Source organism: Pleurodeles waltl, chromosome 5, assembly GCF_031143425.1.
Source record: "Pleurodeles waltl isolate 20211129_DDA chromosome 5, aPleWal1.hap1.20221129, whole genome shotgun sequence".
Classification (NCBI taxonomy): Eukaryota; Metazoa; Chordata; class Amphibia; order Caudata; family Salamandridae; genus Pleurodeles; species Pleurodeles waltl.
In genome coordinates this window covers 1,487,977,206-1,487,998,661 of record NC_090444.1, presented here as the reverse complement: position 1 = coordinate 1,487,998,661, position 21,456 = coordinate 1,487,977,206, and the positions used below count along the sequence as shown (strand labels likewise).

Here is a 21,456-nt window from a genome sequence, read left to right as displayed (position 1 = left end):
GCTGGGCCGGCTGTAGCATAGAACCAGATCAACATCCGCTCCTGCACATCATGCACACTATGGGTGCTGGCTGACGATTAATAAGTTGGCAGACCAGAGCTCTTTCACATCTCTCCAAAGAACCCCTAATAATACTTTGCAGAGCCTGGCAGGATGATATAGGTTGAGAGCTCAAACAAAAGGAGTGAGACAGGACTCTTCTCTACCCATGGAAGGTCTCCCACAATGCCAGATTCCAGTACATTCAGTATAACATTTTTCACAAGGCTGGCAAGACTCCACAGGATCTTTCCCCGATCCTTGTTGGTCTGTTCCTAGTGCATACAGCCTGAGGCAGATATGGCGTACCTGTTCTGGAGCTGTCCAGTGGCCAGAGCCCTGTGGCCAAAGGCCACGGACAAGCTCACTGGCCTTATGAGCCCCACTGATATCTACACCGTGGCTAGTTGTCTACTGGGGCTGCATGGGTGAAGCCGTGCTGGGAGTGCCAACATCACCCACTTTATAAAGTTAACGATGCTATTCACTGGAAAACTGGACCCCCCTCTTCACAAAGACCTGCCTAGGAAGTAGAGGAGCAGAGAGAGAGGATGTAACTAGGATGCATTTCAAATGTTTGTTTTAACGAGGCGATGGACACTGTCATACTAGAGAGGTGTTATCATGGGGTTCACGAATTATGACACTGAAGAGAATAATCACATTCCTGGGGTCGATCGGAGCATGACTACTGCACATTTGGCTTATTATTTTCAGTTTTTTATGTTTCTTGATGTTATGACCTGCAACTCCTAAATGTTCTTGGATGACGTAACATGTTAGCAGGGATTGCGATGAGAGTATTACTTGTATTATTGTGTCTCTCTGGCTGGCATAAGCTGGCATTCCCACTCTAATGTTAAAGCTGGAAAACACAAATAAAGATGATTTTAAACAAACAAGTCAGGGAATGCAGAAATGAGAGGCAGGAGAGTATTGTAGATGCTTACTAAACAACACCAAACATCACATTATGAATAAGGCTAGAGACGTTCCTTCCCCCTACATTGTTAGGTTTGTCGGATGGCCCATACTGACAAGTGCTCCATCAATGCACCATATTTGTGATAGCTTTACACTACACTCAAAATTACACAAATATGATGAGGTTCAAAGTTGACTGCAACTTATGTATTGGGGTGATGGCTCATCACAGAGCAAATACCATTGCTTAAATCATTAATGTGGAGACATGGTAACAGAAAGAAATTCCATGGTCATGTTGATTCATGATTATGTTTGTATCGGTAAATAGAAAGGATCTATACTTCTCTAATTATAGAGTAAATATGTGGCAGTTCATATGCCTTAATCCTAATATTTATAAAAGACTAGGTTTGTTAATATAAGCAAAACAAATATACATTTAAATCCAAAAATGATTGGCTGTTTATACGTCCATTAATAAAGTTCAGAATGAAAACAAACATTATGGTTAATGTGGCCGAATCACTGCCAACAGGCTGGCGGTGTATACCACCACATTATGAGTGTGGTGGGTTGGCCACTGCGAACCAGCCACATCTCCACTCATACCACCATGGCGGTATGAACCGCTGGGCCAGAGATATGCATCTCCGACCCGGCGGTCCACAGAAGACCACCGGCGGCATAATGAGCCAGCCTACCGCCATGGTTTCTGTGGCAGTAGCACCGCCATGAAAACCATGGCAGTGCGGCTACCAGTGACAGGGAATTGCTTCCCTGTCACTGGTAGATGGCTCCCCTACACCCCCCAGCAATCACATGACCCTTCCACCCCACCACCCCCTAAAATCACATAGCGCTCCCCACACCTCCTAGAGTCACAGCACCCCAAACCCCCTAAAGTCACAGCATCCCTAACCCCATAAAGCCACTGCACTCCCCGCATACATGCTCACACACACCTGCATGCGCCACGCATACAGCCATTCACCTCTACTTCCATACACGGATCCACTCACACTCATCCATACACGCATTCACACATACTCACACGCATTCAAGCATGTACTCACACTAACATTCTCACACACATACACACTGACATGCAGACACGTGCACACTGTAACATTAATACACGCATTCACTCACATGCATACAACCACGCATACACGACAACACTCACAGACGCATTCACACACTCACACACACGCAAACACCACACACTCACACACAACACCAGGCACCCTCCCACCTCCCTCCCTTGTCAGACGCCCAACTTAGCTTGTCTGGTGGGGAGGTCGTCCGGCAGGGAACAGGAAGGGGTGCTGCTACGGCCGGCAGCGTCCTGCCTGCAGAACACTGCCAGGCAGTATTAATGGTCTTAATACAGATGGCGGTGTCCTTCTGGAGGGGCCTGCAGGTGGAAGCACCAGCCAGGCGCCTCCAACCGCCAGCATAGCTACTGCTGGATATCCTCCTAAAGTGTGGAGGAAATCCAGCAGTATCCATAATATGGTGGTTGGGAGACTGCCAGCACTGGCGGTCTCCTGGCGCCCATGGCTTTGGCGGTCTTCTTTAGAGACCGCCAAAGTCATAATGAGGGCCTATATGTTATGAAAAAAAGTACCACAGCACTAGTTGCTACAATAGTAGAAGATATTTTGCATGGGTATTATATACATTGCCCTAAAAGGACATTCACTATGCAACCATTAGAAGCATTTGCAAGAAACCTTATTTAAATAGTAGAATCATCAACCTTTTTAAGTTTTTGAACATAAGTAATTACAGTTCCACATTGATTGCATACCTTGAGAAACTGTATAGTTTCTTTCATTGCTGCCAGTTCATAAGTAGCCACACTAGGGCTTGTCATACAGTTGCTGTTTTCTGTTATCCAATCTGAGAGCTTCTGGAGCCTGCCTTGGAGTTCTTGATGTGATACAGCTAGCTTAGCCTAAAAATAAAAAAAACAAAATAATCCAGTTAAAAAATAATTCCATAGTTAACACAAACCCTTATTGTGGCTAGAAGAAATAAATGATGTCTAAAAACCTACAATTTAAAAAGATAAACATGTAAGAAATATAGGGTGAAGAAGATGAACACATTTAAAACTTAGAATGTTGATGGAGTTGGCTCTGTAGTTATAAATTGGGACCCAGCTACCTACATAGCAACTATGAATCATACTGCACACACACAAAAAGAAATACATAAGTGATGACAAGTCGTTGTGCCAGTATGGCATGGTGATTCAGCTACCAGTGTGTTTCCTCCAGAGCAAATGTTGCCGTATGTGCAACATTCACGTCTGGTCAAGGAAGTGTTTTTGGGAGGAAGAATGTCCACTGGCAGGGAAGACAACTCTTGAACTTGTGCACCACAAATTAAGTCATAAGTTAGATGATTTAAGTAGGTGGGCATATATGTGAACATATTTATCTCTTATAAACTTGGAAATATTTGCTCTGTTCTGGACCTTAACATTGTGGATTGTGCTTGGGTTGAGCATTGCATCATATTTCCAAAATCAGAAGATTTGTGTGGAGTACTTCTAACTTTTGCTGTGAGTACCTTTTCCTAAAGTACCAGATGCTGATCACAGGGTTGAACTAGCACCTCTGATCATTTCTCCCTCAGGTATTTACACTCTACATTTATTCCAAGGTCATAGCTCAGATTGCAAGGTCCACCGTTATGTCTTGGTTCACGCTGAAGGTTATGTTTCTTTATTTGTTGGATGAAACCAAGGACTCACTCTATACTGCGTTTAACTGTCTGTCTACACAACAAATTACTCATTCTGAGCTTTTCTTCTCCATACTACTGTGAGGGTAATTTCACTCTCACTGTTGCCCACCAAAGAGTGCACAAACCACTCACCAGCACCTCTATATCTACATTTTTCCATGGGTTGTTCCTGGTACTGTTTCATTTTCTGCACAGCAACCGTTGGACTACAAGTAGGCAGCATCTCAGCCCTGCAAGATGGTGGCTACTGGTCTTTCAAACACAGAACACAGATGTACACCAAGGTCTGGTGGGTACTGTTCAGCATTGAGAGAATACTTGTGCAAGTGACAATGTGTAAACATTTTTAAATGGCCAGGTGGTTATTGCAGACAGTTTGTACTGTCCACTGCATAGGAGCCCAAGGTTACTTACATAACTAGAAACTGCTTTATGTCAGATGAGTCTAGAAAGAGTGAGTTCTAGCAGGATAGGCAAGGTAAGACAGATATCACCAGATCAATATTGTTTCCTTTAGAAAATGCAGGAATGCTGACTCGAGATTTAAGTATTGACAGAGAAGAGTTAGCAATGTGATGTGTGTTGAGTCTGGGAGTGTTGGAATGCAAAAGAAATGTTTCAGAGAAGGTAGATGTGACAGTTAGTCCAGCAAAGAAATTGTTCAAAAGAGGAAAAGAGGAACTTAGAGAACCATCCATGGAGATACTATAGATGGTGGCATGTTAACTGCCAGGTTTATGTGGGAGTTTCACCTTGGATGCTGTCAACGTAATTTGTGGAGCTCCACAAGGATTCTTACTCAACCCATCTCTGTTAAATGCCTACATGACCCCACTTGCCAGTATCATCCATGCTTACGCAATCAACATCATATCCTATGCTGACAACTGCCAGCTCATACTATCCCTCTGCCACAAGACTCAAATCACTGGGCCAGTTTCTCTGCCTGCATGACCCAAGTTGCCAGATGGAGGATAACCAACTGCCTTAAGCTCCACAAGGATAAGACAGAAGTAGTAGTCTTCAGCAAAGACACCTCACTCAGGGACTCCACCTGGTGGTCTGCTGAAATCAGACCAACACTCCTCCCAGCAACCCATGCAAAGAACCTTGGAATAGTAATCGAAAACCAACGCACCATGACCAGCCAAGTAAACGTCTGAATTTTCTGCTTGCTTCTACACACTCAGATGCTCAAGAAGATCTTCAAATGTTTCCCCTCCAACACTCACTGAGTCTTCACCCAAGCTGTTATCACCAGCAAGCTGGCCTACAGCAATGCACTCTATCCGGCAATCAATGCTCAACTGACCAGAAGACATCAGAACATACAAAACCCAGCAGCTAGGCTCACCTTATCTCCCACCCTGCCATCACATCACCCTGCACCTCAAAAAGCTCCACTGACTCACAATTCACAAACAAGCATTCTTTAAACTCCTCATACATACATACATAAAAACATACATACGTACATACGAAACCTTTAACAGGTTTGGCCTCATGTATCTTAATAATCACATCAACTTCCATAAACCTACCAGGCACCTATGCTCAGCTGAATTACTTCTTGTGCACAGCCCCTGCATACACAGAACCTGATCCAGCAGTTATGCCTCTTCCTACTTCACTCCTAAAGCCTGGAATGATCTACCACTTCACATCAGAGCCACCTTCTCAGTTCTTGAACTCTGTAAGAAACTGAAGATCTGGCTCTTAACTTAGGTATAACACTGGTTTGGCCCATACAGCTCCTACTTCACCACCAGGATACACTTCAGGATGAGATGTGTGTTAAACTTATACACATAACATGACATTACAAAACATGACATAATTCAATGAATTTCTTTATTTTGGCCAGCTGACCATAAAAGTACATATAAAAACTTATAGAACATTTAAAACATAATATAAAGTACTGTATGAAGTGATTATAATTAATGAATGGACAATATTATATTGTATCCATAAATTACACATTGGTGAGACCCGCTTTTTATCTGGTGTAACCTAGACCCACTCTTGGAATAAATCGTGTATGACCTATAATAGCAGCAATTTGCAAATGTATCATTTCCCATTTGCAAAAAGTAAACATGCATAATAAAATATATTCAAGGATAAAGATGGGAACAGTAAATTAGATTTGCACATAAAAAAAGATAATATATTAATATCAACACAGTGAAACTGGAATAAATATAAATTAGAGCACCATATAAGTGACAACAACAAACTAGAAAAAATTAAACAGCGCCCAGTACAAAAAAGGACTTAAAGTGCTCGTAAGAGCAACTACTAAGGAGATTGAAGAAATCTATTCCTTAAAATCCATGCTGAGAACAAGTATGTGTTGAGAACAAACACAACTCACCTGCTAGGGTCTGATTTAAAAACACTACGGGCAGTTAAATAGCTTCTTAAACCAAGATCAAGGCACAAAGAAAGAACCCATTTACATCTAGGTTTGACAATTTTTGCAAAACGGGAAGCTTTGGTTCCAGAAGTAAAGGCATGAAGGCCAGATTTAGGCCCTCATTACAACCCTGTTTCCTCGGAAGCACCGCCAACAGACTGCCAGGGCTTTCCTTGTAATTACGCCACTGTCGCACCGCCGGGACCGGCGGTTTCCCGCCACTTTGGTCCCGGTGGTTGTAATCCCCCAGGGCAGTGCTGCTTGCAGCACTGCCTAGGGGATTACGAGTCCCCCTCCCGCCAGCCTTTTCATGGCGGTATGAGCTGCCATGAAAAGGCTGGCGGAAAGGGGAGTCGTGGGGCCCCCTGCCACGGCACCCTGGAGCTTCTCACTGTCTGCATAGCAGACAGTGAAAAGCGCGATGGGTGAAACTGCACCCATCGCACCGCGCAACACCGCCGGCTCCATTTGGAGCCGGCTCCCTTGTTGCGGCCGACATCCCCCCTGGGCCGGCGGGCGGAAACTAGGTGGCCACCACTGGAGTGCGGCCGAATTGGCGGCCGCGCGTAGAATACAACTTCGCGGGCGGCACTTGACATCCGCCAAAGTTGTAATGAGGGCCTTAAATTGGATAAAAAGGGATTTTACAAAATGTGGAAAACTTTCATTTAAATACACTGCAACTTTTGGAAATGGCTCATGGGATACAAATAAATAGGGGCATTTCCCAGTACCCGAAGAGCAATGCCATTGAGTCGAGCTATAATACCAGTAGGTGTTAGTCAGAATACCTTTAATAGTTTTTCCGATACAGGACAGATTTGTATATAATATCTGACGACCTAGTTTGGTAATCCAGGCCTTCAAGTGGGAAAACCACTTTATTTTAGTTGTCGTATCTAGATTCCAAACTTTAAGTAATTCGACTCTGTTAGAGTCTAATTCTTGATAAGTCCATAACCTCACCCAGAGCAAAGGAGGCTTAAGGGCAGCAAGATGAGCAACGCCTTTACAACCAGTATCTGAGAATAGGGGAAGATTTGGAGAACTAGAAGGTAGGTCAAGCAATGATTTAAGGAAACTAGCCTCCTTTACTGCTAAAGGACTTACTTTGGAAATGCCCCACAACTCTGCCCCATTCAGGGCAGCTGACTACATTTTAGCTCTATGTCCTTGTAGAGCTTGAGAATCTGCTTTGGACTGTGTAGATCTATGCATTTTTCAGATAGAAGAAGCTCTATGATGTAGTATGAGGCTACTTTTCAATATCGGGGGAGGGGCGGGGCAGTCCTGCAGTTTATCCAGTAACGGATAACAAAAGTTTTGTGATGATTATCAAGAAGGTTAATAGGTTTGTAATTCCCCGGATCATCCCTAGCGCCTTTATTTTAAATTGGTATTATATGTGCTGTTACCCAAGAAGCAGATAATTCTGCTCCATTTAATACATCGTTATATAAGCAATTAATGTAGGGAGCCCAAATGTCAATCTTGGATTTCCTGAAATTGCATCAGGCCCTAGGGCCTTCCCTGGGCTTAGAGACTCTATGCCCTTCCTTGTATCAGACAAAAAAAAAGCTAACTGATCAGCAACGAGAATTGCGGGAACCATCAAATTTAAATGAGCATTCTTTGGATGAGTGTCATCTAAAGCATTATCAGAGTATAACTCTGTGAAATGCTTAACACACACAGTGGGTGGGACAAAAGGGTCAGTTTGGGTAAAATTATATCTTATAAAATAACATTCTATAACATTTCATCTAGGATGATTGTATAATTGTCTAGAATGAGCTCATCAAATATGTCACTGACATGGAAGCAAGACAGGCTTCTATAATGAAGAGAAGCCTGTTTTTTTGCATGTGATCAGGTCAGCAGAGACGTATGAATCAGTTACGAGTGAGCGTTTAGAGTATGTGTACAAAAGGGCGTGAAGGAGATGGCTGGAAATCTGGAAAGTGAGTATTTTTTATTTTGATGTTTCTGAGATTCTTAAGGAATGATTGGCAGGCATGATGGGGCTTGAGAGAAAAAAGTTAGTGAGTACTGCAGTATGGACCACAGCCTAATCAGGTCCGAACAGGGGAGTTGGTAAAGGAGCAGCCCATTGCAGCTTTGAAAATTAGCTGCAACGCCCTGGGAGAAAGATGGATGAGAGTGATTACTCAATCTAATACTGCACAGTAGATACTCCACATCACTGTGTGTAAATGGAAATAAACAGGAGCTGTGAAAATGGAGGTGAAGATGGGAAGGTTGTTTCAGTTGATATGGCATAAAGCAATTTAGGTAAATTTGGCAAGAAGGATGTGCTTAGGCATGCACAGTTGGAGATGACAACATTTCAAAGTTGTTTTTAAAAAGTAGTTTGAGAAAGGGGAGGGTTGGTATCTAGGTGTAGGAGAAGAATGATTAAATAAGGATCCCTCAGATGGTACCCCAGAAAGGTGCCATATCCTTAGCTGCCAGCAGGACAATAAGCTGAAGATGTGCTAGAGATAGTGGAGTCACTGTTGGTTGCTTCAAAACAATCATTGATGGTGTAAATCCCTGGAAGAGCTTTGTGAGAGTTACGCATTAGGCAGTTGTGCCCAGATCCCTTATTCAAACCTACAAAAACATCAAAGTCTGATTGAAACTTCAGATGGTGGTAGTCATTGGTGGATTGCACTAGGGGATGTCGGACAATGTGATCTTGAGTTACTCGTGAACTCCATCAAACTTCAATGATGCTTTGACAACTGCAACTCATTTCAGTTCATTAGCTTCAGAAGCTGTTTAGTTAGAGAGAACTCAGAAGGTATTTCTGAAGGTATTAAGGAAGCTTAATGGCTCATCCTGATTATTTTGCAGCTTTGATTCACCTGATCTTGCAGAGTGATATGTATTTGAGATAAGAACATAACAGAGAAAGAGAAGAGTTGAAGATTGCCACTTCAATCAATATTGATTCAAAATGCGAGTTCGCAGTTGATGCTTTCTCCCCAACTTTAGCTACTGATGGAGTCTGTCAACAGGAAGTAACAGGCAATTCATTATGTAAGACCCTGAAGTTGCCACCTCCAATTGTGTCTTTATTACATTTAGACAGAACATGTTATTTTATTGTGTCTTCTAAGACCTCCAAAGTTGCCTCAACATCTTATGCTACTACCATATTTATTGCATGTTAATATTTAACTAATGGGTTCTATTTGCAGATTTGAACACAGTAAGATTCAGGGACGGGTGTAGGTGTAACTATGAAAAGGTAAAAGTGAAGATTGAACAAGCTGCGAATTATGAAATGTTGGCTTTGGCTCCTTCAAGATTCAAAGTAAGCCACTGAGTGCCATGTTTGAAGAGAAAAAAAGAATGGGCTGACTTGATCTTAAACCTGTTCCAATTTTCACTTTATGTGTAGTATGCATGGACTTTTAAATTATGACCCCTGCCCAGACTGGGTGAACAGGTCTATTGGCTTTTGCCACTTAAATTGTTACCAACCATTGGTCTAAACAAGAACTGGTTTTCTACATTTGAACACATCCCCTTTTATGGTGAAACTACCTGTAATAGTCCAGTTGTTTTTGATACCATCAAAGTACCATGGCTTTCCCAATACTTTTATCAAACAAAAAGAAAGCATTTTAAGCTGCAACATGAATACATCTGTGGCATAATTCTGAAACCATGTGCTATGGTTCTAGTTGGAAAGTGTTATTACACCATGGTTGAACTGTAGAGAGAACGTTGAAAGAATTACCTTCAAGAGAACTTGCAGAATGGTTTTCACTCTCATTCTTCTCCAGATACCTTTCTGTTTGTCTAAAGGCACTCTAATATAGCTCCTTTAAACCCCAAGCCATCTTGTTTTGGCTTGTTCTACAGGTTTGTACTGTGCCACATGTTGCCTTCCCTTTATTGGACATGAGCTAGATAATTTCTCTACAGAGAAATAGACTTTTGTAGAGAGATACAGTCTCCATGCCCATCACATTACAGGATGTATAACACTGCACAAATTTGCCTGGATGATCTATTCTTTCAGTTCTTTTTTCAAAGAATCACTTAGCCTAGAGAAGATAGTGTGATAGAGATGCCCGCTTGCTTCTGAACATTAAGAAACATGTCCACAGAACTCAAACTTTTACATTGTACAGACTGCTTGTAAGAGCATTAAAAACAATATACATACTATTGCTGTTCATGCTGCCCACTGCACTGCATAATTGAACATTGGTCAGTTCCTTCAGATGTTATACCATGCTTTCTCTCAGTTGCTCAGTATTATCTAATGGTGTGTTCTAGCTTTGCTTCATTATTGCCCTTTCACTTCTGCTTCTAGTACAAAATTCTAATATTTCAGTTTGCAGAGGAAATATGGTCTAGTAGCCGAGTTATACACCTGAAATAGATCTGAATTCCATTCTGGGGCTTTCACACATAATGACATGATATAGACATGTACTGATGACTTTATTTCCCTGTACCTAAGTACAATAATCTGCCAAATCAGCTGATTTAGTGACAGAAACACCACGAAAATTGGCATTTCAATTTCAAATTATTGCAACAACTACATTGTTCTTTAACACATGCATTGCATATTCCATTTGAACAATACCTACCATTTCAGAGTCTACAGCAAAGACAATCTGCTTCGCTCGCTTTGAAGACATCTCACGGACAACAAAGAATGCTTTCTGTAAACAGTCATGACTTATTTTCAGGTCCTTAAGTCGGTCAGCTGGAACTTCTTTGTGCATCATCTTTATGAATTCTTCTGACAACTTCAGTTCTTTTCTTACAATGCTGGACACTGCTGTCAGTCCAGTTTCAAATGACTGCAATGAAAGGGTGGTTTACATTAATTGTACACATGCAAAGTAACACATTTAATACTAATTATGTTTATATGATTTGTAGTATGCAGTCCATGCGCCATTTACTGCTAGACATGATGCCGACACTGTGCCTCTATGACCACTCTATTGCATGTTGGATGGGAGGGGCATTCTTCTTCTCTGGAGAATAAAATAAGGTGTATTTTCTGATCTTAGCTGGCGGGTAGGCTGGTCCGTAATTAAGGGTGGGAGTTGCAATAGGAACTGTCTGTCTTCTTGGCTCTTCTACTTGGTTTCAAGTTGTGTGAGTAAGAGAAAGTTAATAAGTAGAGATGCCTACTTTGAGATGAAGGAGTGATTTTAATATGTCAAAAGGGAGAAGCAATTGAAAGTACATGCACATGTACTGCACATAATGCACTGGTTCTTAACCTGTGGTCTGGGGACTCCTGGGGGATCTGCAAATTCATTCCAGGGGGTCCATGACTGTTTAGGAAACTAAATAACATTAAGAGATTAATAAAGTGTGTAAAAATAAAGAAGTAAAATGTAAAATTAAATTTAGTAAAATGTTCTCTAAATGTGAATCCATTTTAAATTGAAGACTAAAAATTAAAGTAGTATCCTTACATTAATTTGTGGGAGCAGTGCATATGCATCAAACTGAATTAGGGGTCACATGTACAAAGCTTTTTTCTCGTCGCAAAGAGCCTAATTCGCAAAATCGGGCTGTTAGCAACGAGAAAAAAGCATTATGCGACGTATAAACCCTTTTTTGCAATTCAGTAATCTATCTACCGATTCGCAAAAATGGTTTGCAAGTCACAATTAGGAAGGGGCGTTCCCTTCCTAATTGTGAGTCGCAGTGCGATGTAGGATTGTTTTGTGACCGTGAATGCGGTCACAAAACAATCACAGTTAGCATCAATTTCAAATTGGTGCTAACCCATTCGCAAAGGGGAATGGGTCACCTGGAGACTCCTTCCCCTTTGTGAATGGTAGCTAATAAACTTCTCATTTTTGTTTTTGAAATGCAGCCCCCTTTCAAGAATACGGGCTGCATAAAAAAAAGCAGTTTTATTTAAAAGCAGTCACAGACATGGTGGTCTGCTGTCCTTAAGCAGGCCACCATCCCTGTAAGGGCAGTCATTCCCAATGGGGTCGCATATTGTGACCTACCTCATGAATATTAATGAGGTATTTAATTTGCGACCCCATTGGGAGTTGCAAACAGCGTAAAGTACACTGTTGTACATATGGTTTTGCGCCTCCCAATATGCGACTCACAAATGAGTGGCAAATTGCGAGTTGCAAAACTCTGAGTTGTACATCTGGCTCATGTATGGATGATTAGTGGCCTAAACTGAATTAGGAAAAGCTCCAACATTCCCATTAAAATAAAAAAATCGGATTTTTTAAATATTAGTTTGCACGGTAATGAAATATTTAATCATTTGTGTATTTGTTTGCTGAATGTTTGTTTCTGTATTTTTTATGTATTGTTTTGTAATTCAAATCATCGAAAATGCTTAGCCGGGGTCGCCACCTTCCAATAATGATTCAGTTGGGGTCCCCGAGCTCCTGTAATGGTTAAGTGGAGGTCCATGGAAGTCAAAAGGTAAAGAACCACTGGCCTCGGTTATTTAAACTTTATTGCTGTCTTTAATGAAACATGAGTGACACCATAGCCACTGAACTTGAAAGTGGTGGGGAGTAAATTGTAGCTCAAAGTCTATGGAGTCTGCAAACACAGAAAGCAAGTATGTAATTCCCACTGGATTTGAGAGAGAGATTGATTCCAAAAATACTTTTAAACAAGTGGCCAAATGATGCCTGTTACAGCTCAACTTCAAACTGAATTGTCCAAAAGGCCTTAAGTTTACAGATAATTGCGAAGGGATTTTCATGTAAAATTCTATATTTTCATGATTTGGTAAGCAAGTCCATCATTTCTCAAGGCTGTTAAGGAGGCTCACTGGTTAGGAAAACCTTCAGAATATGCAGCCAAAAGAGTTTGAGTCAATTTTTACTTAAATGGTGAAAAATGTTTATGTTTTAAAAGCATGTGAAATAATCTGGTAATGGATTTTGGTGGCTCACCTATATTACTAGAAAATGTAGTTAGCATCATACTTGATAAGTAAACAGAATAGATACACAGATCTCAGGTATAAGACAGTAGTGCTATCACTCAGAGGAAACACATCTTACAGGCTGAGACAGCAGAGCTGTTACCCAGGTTGCAAAGATCTTAAATGTCTCTGCAGCAGACACCTCTATTAGGATATACTAATCATTAAGTCTTAATCCTCAGACAGCAGTTGCCATGATTTTGTCATAAAATGTTAAACTATATCTGTGGACACTTCTCCAGTTTAAACATGCAATAACAGTACAAAGGGGGAGGGAAGACACTGCCTGTCATCCCAGCACAGTTCACAACATTGCATCCTGGTAAATGCAGTAGGCTTACTTCAAAGCTGCTGTAGCTTTTCACCAATGTTGGTGCAGGTAGTGCCGTTATCACTATACATGTGTTCAGGGTTTAGCCCTTCATCAATAGAGAGCAGAAGTAGTAGAGCGCAGAGAAAAGTCATCTGGGGTTGCTGGTGTGCTGCCCAAGTCTTCACAGGTCACAGTGCCACTCCACAGGCACACAGGTGCATCCCAGGTGAGCTTGTCAGCTCATTGGCTCAAGGGATCCTCTTAAACACAAGGGGGAGGGAGCACACTGCCTCTCATCCCAGCACAGTTCACAACATCGCATCCTGGTAAATGCAGTACGCTTACTTCAAAGCTGCTCTAGTTTTTTTTACCAAAGTTAGTGCAGGTAGTGCTGTTATCTCTAGACACGTTTCTGGGTTTATCCTTTCTTCAGTAGAGAGCAGAAGTAGTAGAGAGCAGAGAAAAGTAATCCCGGGTTGTTGGTATGCTGCAAAAGTCTTCACAGGTCACGGTACCACTCCACAACACACAGGTGCATCCCAGGTGAGCTTGTCAACTGTGCCGGGATGTGAGGCAGTGCTCTCTTAAAAGGCTCCCTTGAGCCAGCACGCTGACGGGCTTTGGAGATGCACCTGTGTGCTTGTGAGTGGTACTGTGACCTGAGAGGAATTTGGCAGCATTTCCAGTAGCCCCAGATAATTTTTCTTTTCTCTCTACTACTTCTGCTCTCTACTCATGAAGGGGTAAACCCAGAAACACGTGTCTACTGATATACAGCAATGTCTGCACCAACTTTGGTGAAACACTAACAGAAACATCTGCAGTGGAGAGACAAAGTATAAATGACTACTAAGGAAAGCAGTGACTGGTGATACGATTTAAATTCAAGTGATATTTGAAGGGAATGCAACAAAAACATTGAGAAATAACATGTAAATAAAATAAAATAACATGACATACTTGCCTACGAGTAAAAAACAGCCAATACAATTTATAGCTCACCTCCAACTGTTCAAGTTGTAGTTTTAAAGTTTCCAGGTTGTTGCTGATGGGCTGCTGATTATCGAGGTGATATTTCATGTCCTGAATCACTGTCAAATGTTCTTGCAGTTTCTGTGTAACCCGAGAGCACTGCTCTTCAGCACTGAATACCTGAGAGTTGATAAGAGTTCTGTACTGACGTCAGCCATAACACAACAACATTTCATGCAATCTTAAAAATGGTCTCAATAAATGCTGGAAACTTGAAATGAAAGCAATTTTGATTTTAAAAAAAGTAAAGAGTTTATTTTAAATATAATGCAATGACTACTAAAAAGAATGCAGTCACTACAGCCAATATGCCACATAACGTTGATCAAAGTAGGAGTTGACAGATGGAGTGATCGAACAAATGCTATATAAGTAATATTTGCATTCTACATTTTTTGATATAGCCTATTCTCAACTGTGTTGAGCATAATACAGAGCAAAGCGGGTGACTGAATAGACAAACTTCTATCATCAAACAAACAGGTGTCAAAACATAACTTCACCAAACATAGGAGCTTTAAGCAGAAGGGACCGAACAGGGAAATGTTTGCAAAATATGTGTCAAGAGGACATGTTTGTTTGTTCAGGACTCCAAGTACTAGCCTGCTATGGATCACACAGGGATAATGGAAGTGGGACATCCCATGCTCCTATCCAAATGCTATAAATAGCCATTGTGCGGGACACATGAAGGGCACACAGTGCTGCACCCAAGCAAAGACTGTATCCGTCAGAGCATGGAAGAGACTGGGCTGGACCACCCCTCCTGGTTTTCCCATTTCGAATGTTTCATAAAAGGGATAATATGCGCAGGAAGAAGTCAGCGGTTACATCTGGTCCTGACCACTGAAGGTGGCTGATAGACCCCAGGAATTACAGTGCCCCTTCCTTTGGACCTCCAGGAGGAGGAGAGGCTTGACTGAGGCAGTTCCTTGACCTTGCTGCATGGGACATTCCTGGACCCTTGCCCGGGGCAAGATCAGGCCAGCCTGCGCCTGTCTGATCCCAGGGGAGGCTGTGCTGGGCCTGATCTCATTCACCCACCATTTGTACAAGAACTCAAGGTCAGTATGGTCAAGCAAAAGGTACTCTGTACTTCTGATTCTATGATTGAAAAGGAATTTCACAATGGCCCATCAATAATCTCCTTTCTGATCTCAGCAGTGGAGGCTTTTAACAAGGTGATTTTATTGGTGGAGGAGGAACTCAGGATAGGGGCAGGAACATCTTTGGGGCAGGATCAGTCAGGAATGTTGCAGCCCATCACAGGGAGAGAAGAGGATATATGGCTGCCCATTGATGTTCACTAAACATCGCACAGGGGGTACAAGGAGGCAAAGCCCTCTTTTATGATGTCTACAGCAAAAGTGCACCCTAGCCCGCCCACCAGTCTCTCCACTGGACTTAGTTCAATCTGCTAGGAAAAAAAAAAGAAGTGGGACCTAAAGAATAAAAATAAAACAGAGACCCTCAAGTCTGGGACCGTCAAAGGAAAGGGGGCCCGAGACTGATAAATTTCTGGCTAAAAAGAAGCTTCCCTATGGAAACATTACAATAATCAGCTGAGACACTGGTGATGGAGTTATGGGGTAGAACTGAAATATTAATTGATTGGTGTAATTAATTGGTTGAACAAATTAGAACTTATTGGAATTAGCATCTGAGGGGAACTCCTTTTCTAACATGTAGGACGGCCTAGAGTCTAGTCATAGATTATGTGTACCTATAGAGCATTACTCCCCTCCACACCCACACCCCCACACCCTTGTTCATAGGAGCAGATAATTATGTGCAGCTATCCGAAATACACCACAAGCAGATTTACAACGTATACCTGCCCAGTAATACATAGACGATGCAGCACCCATAGGAAGAACCACCATAGGACTCCAACACTTGTTAGAATTATTTGGACTTGAGCATACATTTTAATAATGCACATATTTTAATAGCAAGCTCAAGGTCCTCTAAAACCCAAACATTTGCACGGGGAAATGTTAATTACTAGGGGAAATCTTTTCTTACTTAGTGGTTCTGATTGACAGTAAAGGGACGTGGTCTCAGCTTCTCAATTCTGAAATTTGATGGGTAGCCCTTTTTGACTTTGCCTCCCGATGGCAGCTCTTATTTAAATATATCACACAAAATGTATTTCAGCAGTTGGTTATGGCAGCAACAAAGATGTGTCAAACTTGCCATCATCAAGAACAAATTCTTGAGGCTCCTGTTATCTCACCCACAATCTACTTCCTCTTTTGTATTACATGAGAAAGTGAGTATCGACTATATTACAGGTCTGATAGCCGTGTGGCCATCAATTACATGGATTTAATTTTGGCTGAACAAAGAGGCTGGGCTCAACTGGGCCATATTGAGAGATTGCCTGAACCTGGAAGATGAAAGGGGAATTCCTTAGGTTAAGTATGTTAAGGCCAGACCTTTTTAACTATCCCAAATCAATTTGGTCTGAAGTCAGATTTGGCCTGAATTAAAAAACGTTAAGGCTCTCATTACGACTTTAAAGCCACGGGTGTCAGAAGACGACCAGTGCTGGTGGTCTTCCACACGGCATATAATAGGTACTGCCGGATTTCTGGCACACTTTGGGTGGATATCCGGCAGTAGCCATGCTGGCGGGGGGGTGGCGCACTGGCGTTGTTACCACCTGCACCGCCCCACCAGAAGGACACCGCCAGCCGTAATAAGACCATTAATACGGCCTAGCGGTTTCATGCTGGTGGGGCGCTGCCGGCGGTGGCAGCGCCCCTTCCCGTTCCCTGCCGGACGACCTCCTCGCCAGTCAAGGTAAGTCAGGTGTCCGACAGGAGAGGGGGGATGGGAGAGTGGGGGGTGTTGTGTGTGTGTGTCTTAGTGTGTGGTGTCTGTGTGTGTGTATGCGTGTGTGTGTGTGCATGTGTGAATGTGACTGTGAGTGTTGTGGTGTATGCGTGGTTGTATGGGTGTGTCCCTCTTCGGAGCAACACCAGTTCCTTCTTTGGATATCTGTATTTGAAATAATTTGCATTTAGGCTGTCCTCTCCCTGAAGAAAAAGATCAAGCCAAACATTACTGCTCATGCCTGTTGAGCTTCTGACTGGTTCTGATCTGTTCTGGTCATCTGTTTTTTAAATCCATGCCTCTTGATTCTCCTTTGATTTTTTTTAAGTGACCACTATGTCCTTCTGTACGAATGTTGCACTGGGGGGTGAGGCTTATTAGAGGTGGCACTGGTGTAATTTAGTCTTGTGTCCACAGAGGGGAAGGCAGCACATCTTTGGCCATTGTGTTTACTGCGCAGTCAGATTGCTGCTCCCGCTTCACCCATACATCTTCAGTGTTCCTGTGACCCAGCAGCCAGGAAGGCTTCAGTCCTCCTGACATCAGGCTTCTCTGCATGCAGTGAGGCATCCCAGACTGACTAGTCAGATTGCAGAGCATGAGAGCATTGAGGGCCCAGGACATCAAACGGAGAGGAGAAAGGATTTTAAAGATAAAATTCTTGCTCGCACGCCTGTTTCTAAGACATACCATTCTTCTGAAGAAGGAGGCATTGCTAACGTTACATCCATTCCTATCCCTATATAAGGTTGTCATCATTCCAGTGTTTGTTGCCATTCCATCATTGTGCTTACCTTTTTTCCTGTGATGTCATATTCTGCCCAGATATACAAAAGGAGGTTTCAGTAAGGAAAAAGATATGCCTAAATGTTTCTGTATCCCTATTTTTCATTGTGTTAATTACCCACTTAGATGCTTTTTCTGTTCCTGAATTGTAGTCCTCTTTTTCTGCAACAATATTTCTCTCACCCAGGAGACTTTATGGTGGGCTTTTTCTCCATCTTGCCTCAGGGTAGTTTTAGTGACTTGCGTTTCAACTACTGTACCATTCATCATCTGCAATCAAGTACAACCACTAATGTAAATTGTAAATTGTTACTCCTAACTGAGATCTTCTTGAGGAGACACTCAACACCTCTCACACTCAACACTTTTCACATGCATATCAAGTAACTGTGGTTCCTGGGAGAAGTTTTTTTTTTCTTGGGTAACCAAGGAGGAAACTACAAAGCCCAGCATCCAGTCCATGTCAATGAATACATTTGTGGAATGCTCATTGAGATGGCAAGAGAAAACAGAAATTAAAAAACAAATTACAAGTGTTCAGTTGTATCCAAGTACAAATTCAGAACCTGTCTAACATCCACATTATGGGGACCTTTGTCAGCTGGAACAGAGGGAGGCCAATGAAAGTTTGATAAGAATAAACTCTTGTTCGTAATGAAAATTAGAATTAAAGTGTTGCCTCTGTGGAGTATCATGTAGGACTTGGAAATGGCAGTTTACACTGTAGAGGAAGGAAAAGGCCACTGTAAAAACACAATTTACCATGTGCAAAGCTTCAGAGTCTAGGAAGTGTTTGGTTCAGAGAGTGGCCATGGTAGCCAGAAGAAAGTAACTATTACATCCCAGTTAGATGTTTCTTTAAAACAAAGCTCGGTTTTTATTTAGCGAAAAGAAAAGTTAATTTGAGAAATTGTAATGCTAAATAATAAAATCGACATTGTGGTATAGCACCCAAATAATTTCTGTTTTTCCAACACACAGTGTACAACCGTGCATGTGAAGATATCCTGCATAAGTGCAGTTACACTTCAAACTTTCTTTTTCTCTGCAAATAAATTATTTTTCCTCATTGAGTGGCTCATCCTTTTAACCCCAGCAATTTTAGAGTTGCTGCCGCCCCAATTCCAGGTTGGAAATGTATTTATCGCAGCCCTTGATCTACTGTGACTTTCATGTGGGTAATACATTGAGAAAATATGTATGAACGCAAAGAAATACGCCTCTTGTTGTTCCCAAGCCTTCATGTCAATCTGGTCCTGAAACCTCCCCACCACTGCCTGGTTCTTGGAGACATATTTAATTGAAAATCTATGTGTGGATGGAAAAAGTGGATTTCACTTGTAACAATAACTATCAATAGCAATCTGTATGTGTAAGCCTAATTTAGATGCATCATTAACTCTGAGAATTGGCGTTCTTGTTCTTATTTTTTACCACATAGTGATGAATTAAGTGTAAACTAACCTCAACATTTCATATGTGCTTCTGAGAACAGCAAAGCCCTGCCGGGCAAAGATCCAGTTCTGTTGAGAGTGCTGTACAATCAAATGGACCCAGAAGGCTTATTTCACCGTCAGGATAACATGACAATATGTAATAATGTCTTTTGAAATAAGCCTAACTCCATAATTTAAATACTAAACGTCCCTAAACTACACCATTACAGAAGATTTAAAGGTGGGTCACAATCTTTAAATATTTAGTAAAGATTTAGTAATGTTAGTGAATCCATGTTTAAGAAGTCTTTAAATAAATGTATACAGCTGAAAAGTCGTGTAGAGGATAAAGCTCACTTGGCGAAGCGGTCGCATAGCTGGCTGGTGATAAAATGGTATAAAACCTATAAGGAACAGGCATATTTCGAATCAGCCTTATCTGTAACTCTAAAGTTGGAGCTTATGAAAATGAAATTTGGGGTACGACATTAGATTTTGTCCCCAAATGGCAAACCAAGTGACTGTTGGAGCAATATGTGTCATCAGTCGAATGAAACTTTTGAGCAGATTCTGTGCTTATGCCCAAAATTATTAACAGATCGAAGGGCTTTGCTAGGTAATCAAATTTTAGTGCTGGGCGTTAGAACGTGCAAGTCGACAGCAATGGGGGCCCTAAACCCACAAAATTTTAGGTTGAATGTTCAGCTGTGCAATTTTTGAAAGTTTTGAATAGCCGGGTTAAAGTATGGCGAGGGGCTACACCATGAGAGTGGGTATTTAGGAGGGCGTGTTTTATGGCTAAATAGGGGGCATAATTCTATTTAAACGAGCTGCAAGAGGTAGTGTTGGAAAAATATCTCCCTCTATCCCTACCATTTATCAAGCACGCTTAGGTGATACAGTTATGCGCAACAGGGATTATTTTAGGGTTTCAGGGTTTTTGTAATAAGTGTGTGCTGGTGGCGCTGCTAGGGGCAGGATAAAAACATTGTGGTTTCCTATGCCTACTTTTGTCTAGTACCCCCAGTAAATATGGAATGGGGTTATACGGTTGGTTACAGTTTTAGATTGCTTTTCTATTTGCACAACACACTTTCCAGTTTGACTGGGTACTAGAGGGGTTGGCAGAGGTTGGCTTTATCTTGTTATTATGATAATTTTCTTATTCAGGCTCCCAAGAGAGTAATGTGCACGTGCAATAATCTAGTTTACATGTGAGCATGTGACAATCTTTAATCAGGATGCTATGAGCGGAATGTGCTCTTATAATGACCTCGTTTGCATGTGACTTAGCACAATGCACTTTAGTAGGATTGTAGATTTAGGGAACATTGGGAGGTGTGTTTTGAGACCGCGTCAAGTCTTACTTCAGTTTACTGTGATAGTTTTAATAAAGTGGCCCATATGTGTGGGCAGTGTAGATAGATCGGCTCAGCCCGCACGTAAGCTTGTACAATGTACTTTAGTGGACTGTAGGATGAAATCAATTGGAAATTAATTGTGTATTTTAAACCTTGTGGAATTTATAAAATTGTAATTAATTTTAGGGACGTTTTCAAAATGGCTGCTGTGTATGTGTATAGAAATATAAAATGCGGTTTTAATTGTTTCTTTTTGATTGTATGTTTATAGTTTTAAATAACTAATCAACTTATTTTCTGACTGGCTAGTTAGGATCCTCGTAGCCTCTGTACTGTATAATGGCCTAGAAGTAATAACAAATCTCGTGGCAGTGCCTTGTGGAATCGACATGTGTTCCCAGAAAAAGGTCAGCCCTCAGCGTCCCACCCTTCCTCATCATCTGTGTTCCCCCATCCCTCTCAATAAATAGTTGTACAGTGGGGTCCTAATATCTTATGGCCTAGCATTAGTAGGAATTTGGTCTGACTAGGCCTGCAGCAACTCTCGGATCTCATAACAAGTTTGGGACTTTAGGTGTGGGACCCCCTAC

At 41.8% G+C, this 21,456-nt stretch overlaps 1 protein-coding gene across 9 annotated transcripts in view; it reads right to left on the bottom strand.

Moving 5' to 3' along the window:
- DST (dystonin) overlaps positions 1–21,456 on the bottom strand; it is a 1,789,835-nt gene that overhangs the window by 548,734 nt on the left and 1,219,645 nt on the right. For 7 of the 9 annotated variants that reach the window (XM_069235771.1, XM_069235775.1, XM_069235772.1 and 4 more), the window contains 3 exons: positions 14,416–14,565; positions 10,753–10,968; positions 2,777–2,923 (listed from right to left, as the gene is read on the bottom strand). The exons of the other annotated variants lie outside the window; for them this stretch is intronic. In XM_069235771.1, the coding sequence (XP_069091872.1) occupies positions 2,777–2,923; positions 10,753–10,968; positions 14,416–14,565 (513 nt within the window). The remainder of the gene's footprint in view (positions 1–2,776; positions 2,924–10,752; positions 10,969–14,415; positions 14,566–21,456) is intronic. 9 annotated transcript variants of the gene reach the window in all.